At 42.8% G+C, this 7,116-nt stretch overlaps 1 protein-coding gene across 1 annotated transcript in view; it reads right to left on the bottom strand.

Moving 5' to 3' along the window:
* Positions 1-402: 402 nt before the first annotated feature.
* Positions 403-7,116, bottom strand: part of timp2b (TIMP metallopeptidase inhibitor 2b) — a 15,620-nt gene continuing 8,906 nt past the window's right edge. The window contains exons 2-5 of the mRNA XM_083648871.1: positions 5,003-5,103; positions 3,713-3,821; positions 3,077-3,201; positions 403-2,068 (exon numbers count right to left, since the gene is read on the bottom strand). Coding sequence (XP_083504997.1) covers positions 1,871-2,068; positions 3,077-3,201; positions 3,713-3,821; positions 5,003-5,103 — 533 coding nt within the window. The 3' untranslated portion in view covers positions 403-1,870. The remainder of the gene's footprint in view (positions 2,069-3,076; positions 3,202-3,712; positions 3,822-5,002; positions 5,104-7,116) is intronic.

Genomic DNA, 7,116 nt, shown 5'->3' with positions numbered 1-7,116 from the left:
ACTAATTTTAGTCCACATTGGGGTCCAATTGGGTCTCATGTTGGCCACAAAGAACATCAATGCATATAATAACCTATAAAATAACAACACCTCCAAATTTCCGTGTAAAGAATTAAGCCTACAGGTATTTTAAGAACACGGTTTAACATCGCGTTATCTCAGCTACCATAGGCCTATCATATCAAATCTACTGTCTAAGGCCCTGTTGTCCCTGTATGTCTGCCAGTAGCCTATGTATTAATGTCAGAGTTGACATAATGCTCCTGTACCAATTATGTCACCAAGACAAATTGTCATAAATGTAATGTCCTTTGCAAAGATTCAGATTTCAAATTCTTTATAATTACTGCTGGAGGTTCATCATCCATTATACAATAAGCAGTGAAAAACAAATCACATGAAAACAGGGGTTCTGGTGGTTTTATTTAATGTATTTGTCAATTGTACAGTATTGTTTAAGTTATTCATGGACATGCATGCAAAAATCTGCCCTCTCAAAGTCTCATGTTAAACCAGCACAAGACATCTATGACTCTACTACAGTCTCTAATGAACCGCTAGGCCAACAAAACAATACTTTTTACATATCTGCAAACTCGAGACACTTTCACATGACAGTCACATGACTTTTGCTTCACCATTTCACTTTCTATGGCTCTGCAAGTAGATGCAACATTGGTCACAATGAATGGGACACAATCTCTCTCACTCTGTCCAGTAGGATGTGGCGAGAACAGTTAGGCCTACCACTTCACCCATGAATTTCACCTTTAACGCAAATAAAAATGTGCATTTTGCAGCTATACCATTAAAACATTAGGCCTTTCCTTTGAAAATGTACAAATGGTGTCATTTTTTTCTCACAAAAACTAGTAAAACGTGCCCCCCCCCCCCCATTAGAATATGATGAATCGAGCTCCTTAAATAAAATATGCTCATACACCAAAGCATTACAAAGAGAAAAGCACAAATTATATGTGTCAGAGCTGTAATAATAATAATCATACAAAATACAAAATGGAGGATTCAATCCTCTTGTTTTCAGACATTTTTCATTACAGAAAACATGACTGCTGTGGCAACTGTGTTCAAAGTGCATTCTACATCTATTCAAGATTTTTTTTTTAAGAAACATACAATTATTTAACAAAAGCAATGAGACAGGCTGGCATCTGAAATGTGATGGATATGCCACTCTTACGCTAAACAGTCAGATTTACTACACATTTTGAAAGGGGGAAAAAAAGGTGTGAATTCAACAAATGACAGATTTCTAATAGTTGAAACAGTACAAACAAGGGGTCTCACTCATTCACTGTGATAGCACCGCTGTCACAAATGTAGCTCAGGATGCCAGCTGCCAGCCAATATTAATTTATGAACACACACATGCACAGGGTAGTTATACTTTGATTTATGTGTAACATGGGTGCGTGTGTTGTACTTTATAATTATCCTTTGATTTCAACAATACCTTTGGTTCAGATATGAGAAATGAATAGCGCAGGAAACAATACTTTGAACAGTTTTGAGGATCCCCTTTATTTCAGTTGAAAGAGAAGTGATCAGTAAGCAAGTGCCTTTTAGTTGGGGGGGTGGAAGTATCAGAAAGTGCTGAATTCATAAGACTGTTTACTCTTGATTAACAAAACGTGATGATTCCTGCAACAAGTCATTTCTTTTTGTCACATCACAACCTCATCAGTGAATAACGAACCCTATGGCTTTGATATTATGAAAGAAAAAGAAAAGGAAAAAAAAAAGATAACAATTTGAACCAGTAGATAAATTTGCATTTTTGGGATTTATAGCTTAGTATATTTCAACTGCAGACATCCTCAGTAATATTGAACAGTGACGGGCTGTGGAGTTAAGGGTCTTCGATGTCCATGAACTCCTTTTTGGGTGGTGCCGCTCCTCTGTACCAGGCACAAGAGCCATCACTCCTCTTGATACAAGCAAAGTGTTTGGCCTGTGGTCCACTGATGCTCTTCTCCATCACCCAGTCCGTCCACAGGCACTCCTCTGGGCTGCTGATCATGCAGGGGATGGAGGTGCAGCGAGTGATCTGAGCAATCGGAGAAGGCAAGTCAAGTCAAGTCGAGTTGATTTGTATAGCCCTAATTCACAAGCATGTCTCAAAGGGCTTTACAGAGAATGTGTCTAGGGTTCTAGCTAAGCACAATCAATAAACAGCAATGGACAACGTATATAAAGCTTGTAAAAACAGCAAGAGAAGAGAGGGAAGAGGAGAGAGAGCAGAGAGAGAAGAAATTGAGGAGAGGGAGAAGAGAGGAGAGAGAGAACAGAACAAGAAGACATGGGAGGGAGAAAGGAGTGAGGGGAGAGAGAGAGAAGAGTAGAGAGAGAGAATAGAACAAGAAGACAGGAGGAAGAAAGGAGAGGGAGAAAGGAGTGAGGAGAGAGAGAGGAGAGAGGGCGAAGAGTAGAGAGAGCCAAAGTGAACGTCACTTCCTGCTTTTCTCCCTGTACCAGTGTGTGAAAAATATGAATGGTGGTGAACGGAGCGATACGGCAGTACACACATCATGTTTGTCAATGTAAAAGATAACTCTGCAAGTCAAGAAAGTCGCAGTTTGTGGTAAAACTGTGGCTCTATAAGTTATAAATCAGAAAGACTACGCACACCTAGTCGTGTAAGTGACGTCTCTCCCGCCAGTCCATTGTTGTTGATGGTGTGACGTATAATGTGCGACAGGAGATGTACAAATTGATTCACAAAACTAAACCTTACGTTTCAGTTTCAGGACAAACTGTGACTTTCTTGACGTGCATAGTTATCTTTTAAATTGACAAAATGTAACATGTGTACGGTACCCCGTGGCACAATTCAAACGGGATCAAAAAAGCAACGTCTGTCTCCGTTTTTTCTGACGCTGGTACAGGGAGAAAGGCAGGAAGTGACGTTCACTTTGGCTTCTCTATAGAACAAGAAGACAGGTCAGGAGGAAGAAAGGAGAGGGAGAAAGTTCTTCTGACCCTCCTTCCACTTTATAGTCTCGACTGAGAATGGAGTCTATCCATTTATTTATAGACACACGCCCGACTTTCTTACCTTGCACCCGCAGCCCATTTCATAGCGCTGAGGCAGGCTCTTCTTCTGGGTGGGGCTCATGGCCTCCCAGGGCTCGATGAAGTCACACAGGGTGACGTGCATTGTCCCGTCAGCCTCCAGTTTACCTGCGGTGGGGAGAGGGCCAGTGGGTCAGAGTGCAAACGCTGATGATCTCTAATCTATATAGAGAGGCAAAGTGAACGTCACTTCCTGCTTCAGCACTGTACCAGAGATTTTCTTCCACAATTTATTTTCCCATAGACATTTCGTAGAATGCTTATAATAATAGTTTTACTTGGTCAAACCAAACGGTTCAGCTATATTTAGAATCAGGAGAGACCATAGAACAATTTACTCAGACGAAAACTAAAAACAACAACATTGAAAAAGTATTTTCTTTAAACCCGCATTTTTTTTAACGTTTTGGTCCGAGTGAAATGTTATGCGATCTCTGCCGTTTCTAAATATATCTGTGCAATTTGGTTTGAACAAGCAAAACTATTTTTATTGGCATTTTTACGAAATCTCTATGGGAAAATAAATGGCGGATGAAAATCTCTGGTACAGTGCTGAAGCAGGAAGTGACGTTCCACGTTGGCTCTCTATAGCGTACGTGAGTCATTTGTGTAGGCCTACCTGTGAAAAGATACTCCTTCTTGCCGTTGGTCTCCAGAGACACGCCGCACACGGCAGAGGAGGGAGCGGTGTAGATGGCCTCCACATCCTGGTTGGGACCTTTGAACATCTAACAGTTCACACAGAAAGAGGAAATAATCAGTCGCTGAAGTTTACCTAGACCCTGGGCCAGATTATCCTTATAAAGCAGTGGCTGAGTGCCCAGGGGCACCAGCAGCCAATTGCCTTGCTGGGGGGTGGGGGCACCAAGGCCGACATGACTGTTCAGAGGCTGTAGCGCAGTGGTTCTCAAATGGGGGTCCGGGGACCGCCAGGGGTCCGTGGCACGTTGCAAGGGGTTTCGCAAAAAGTTTTCAGGAAAATAAAAATAAAAACTTTTTTTGTGTGCAAAAGCTTCATAGGAAAATATTGTATGCTTTAAATCTAAAATGGTTCATGGATTACATTCTAATCTAACAAACCTATCAATTTAAAAGTCAAGCACGTTACCGTGGAAACAATTAAGCTTAGCCCAAAATCACAAATCAGAATGAGGGGGTCCCCGGTATATTTTCTATCTTGTAAGGGGTTCTTGGCTGAAAAACATTTAGGAACCTCTGATGTAGCGGGCTCATTTCTAAAGCTAGAGTGGAGATACCGGTATGCTATGAAACTAGAAGAGGCATCCGTTGGCACGAACCATGTCATGCTAGCTTTTCGGGAAGAATATGAGAATATATATATAAGAATATGTCTGCATAATCGGCTCCGAACAGTCTTGGAATTGCATAAATTGGGCATTACTGGAAAGCTGAGACTGTTGTGGATTCAATGAGCCCAGTTGTATTTATGTGTGATGATGATGTTAGTCATTTCTTGAAGAGAGCGTCGCACTCAGCAATGTCTCATTCATTTAATTTATTTGAGGCACAAAACGTTTTCGGTCAGTCCTCATAGTAGCCAATAGCCATTTCATTGTAGTGAATAGTATTAGGTAGTTAGTTAGTTACTTACTTACTTACTTACTTACTTACTTACTTAGTTTGTTAGTTAATTAGTTAGTTAGTTGTGTCTTACATTGTTCTGTAGTAGGCCTATGTGTGTTGAGGCTGTACTTTAGCAGTATGTTCATGTCAATCTGTGGTCATTATTGCCATAGTAAATGTCACTCCTTTATGTGTGAAGTGGAAGGAGGGGGGCACTTCAAGTGTGGTCACCCAGGGGCACCAATACTGTGTTAATCCGGGCCTGCCTAGACCTGAATCTGAATATTTTCCAACATGATCATTAAAACCGCTTTAGAAGATTTACCTTGATCTGTTTGATGTCGTACTTGATTCGTTTGATGGGATTGCCGTAGACATCGTTGCCAGCGTCGACCTCTTGTCCTGCAACGACCTTTGCCCGGATAACTGAAAAAGAAGACCCACAAATGAATTTGTTTGATTTCGAGGACAGAAAACACAAATCTCTGTCACAAGATCTAAAGCGGATCGGTGGGGTCTGTCTGTATCAGACCTGAGCCCTGCCCAGGTTTGGCGTGACTGGCCTGGCTTGCCCACAATGCATTGCTGTGGCTTGGATGTGAACAGCTCGCAGCAGGTGCCAGGTGCCAGGTGCTGAGGCAGCCGCGGCACATGAGTGTTTCATCAGCTGCAGTCAGAGAGAGAGAGGAATGCACCCAGGATCCTGAGCCGAGACAGGAGGAAGCCAGTCAGGATCCTGAGCCGACACAGGAGGAAGCCAGTCAGCAATCTGTGAAAAAAGCTGAACTAGAACACTTGCCTTGCCCCCCAGGCCTCTCTCTCTCTCTCTCTCTCTCTCTCTCTCTCTCTCTCTCTCTCTCTCTCTCTCTCTCTCTCTCTCTCTCTCTCTCTCTCTCTCTCTCTCTCTCTCTCTCTCTCTCTCTCTCTCTCTCTCTCTCTCTCTCTCTCTCTCTCTCTCTCTCTCTCTCTCTCTCTCTCTCTCTCTCTCTCTTTCTCATGGCCCTTCCCCTGCTCTCCCCTCTTCAAGATTCAGAGAGGTTTGCATGAAAAAAAAAAAAAAAAGTTCAAGTGGAAAAACATTACGACCAGAGCCATGAGGATGAGTTTTGGAGCTTCGGTAAGGCCAAATACTGTCTACTCAACATAAAATATGACTCATGCATTTCACAAACACTGGCCCCTTTCTTGTGAATTCGAACGTTGAAATATCGACCATACAGTATAATGTCGTATCCAACGGTCTATGGAAGGGACAGTTACATTAGGATAACTTATCAAATAAACAATCGTCCAAAATAATACCCTACTGCATCGTCTACACTACAATAGGTGAAATAGGTTTACATCACCGCATTCAAAATCAAGCTTTTTAACTGCAGAAGGAGACGAGCGACAGAGCTAATGTTAACCAGATGTTTGTTCTCTCTGCCCTCCTAGCTCAGTCCTCCACTTTCCCAAGGTGGCAGCTCCTGCCTGGCTCTCCCTTAACCAAAACGAGATCCGTCTCTTTATTTGTTTTGATATGACCGAGGTATGAAGCTGTGAGCCATATGTGCCCTTAACGCCATGACAATAGAGGCTTAGAGAACATCTCCTTTTAAGGGTCTAAAGAGTCAACCGCTAACAGAAGGAAAACAGGGAGAAGGAGGAGGGGAAAAAGGGGGGCGCGCGCTGTGGCATGCACACAGATTTGGGACAGAGAGAGCGAGAGAGTGATGGAGTGATGATGAGGATGGCTGCACTCTGCAGGCAGGGCGAACAGAGAGGAGAACTGACAGGAATAGCAATCGCACTGCAGTGGTCAAACTACCCCCCCCCCCCGGCTGTGTCCTGTGACGATACACCTTCAGACCAGTGGAAAACAAACACGATGACGGGAGGCAGAGGAGGCAGGGAGCGGAACAGAGGGCGACGCGACGGAGGGTTTAGTGCCAGAGCCGGGAAAAAGTGCTAAACACACTGTGTTGTCCATGGCTGCATGCTTTGTGCTGCTGTGACACGGCAGCCATACTGACTCTGTACGTATAAACATGCTCACTTCTACATAGATATACAGGGATATTATGCAAATACATAGGGCTGGGTGATATGGACTAAAAAACACCATGAGTAGTATTGATATTTACAGGACAGCCCATGTATTTTCACATTCTTCAAACTTTTAAACAATGGTCTGTTATAAGCCTTGACGGGAAATCTACGCCAAAAGCTTCTGTTGATGTCTAGCAGAACAAAGACTGTCTTATTTTATTATCTATTTCTACAGTGCTGTGTATGAAATGACGTACTTCGACCTTGCAGGTGGCCGTGTATCAGAAAACATGACTACTCTATTGATTAGAATATGGGCTGTCCTATAATCACTCTATTGAAATCAGTAGTAGTAGTAGTAGTAGTAGTAGTAGTAGTAGTAGTAGTAGTAGTAGTAGTAGTAGTATT

This window comes from Poromitra crassiceps (assembly GCF_964638095.1).
Source record: "Poromitra crassiceps genome assembly, chromosome: 13".
Lineage (NCBI taxonomy): Eukaryota > Metazoa > Chordata > Actinopteri > Beryciformes > Melamphaidae > Poromitra > Poromitra crassiceps.
This window is presented reverse-complemented; position numbering and strand designations above follow the sequence as displayed.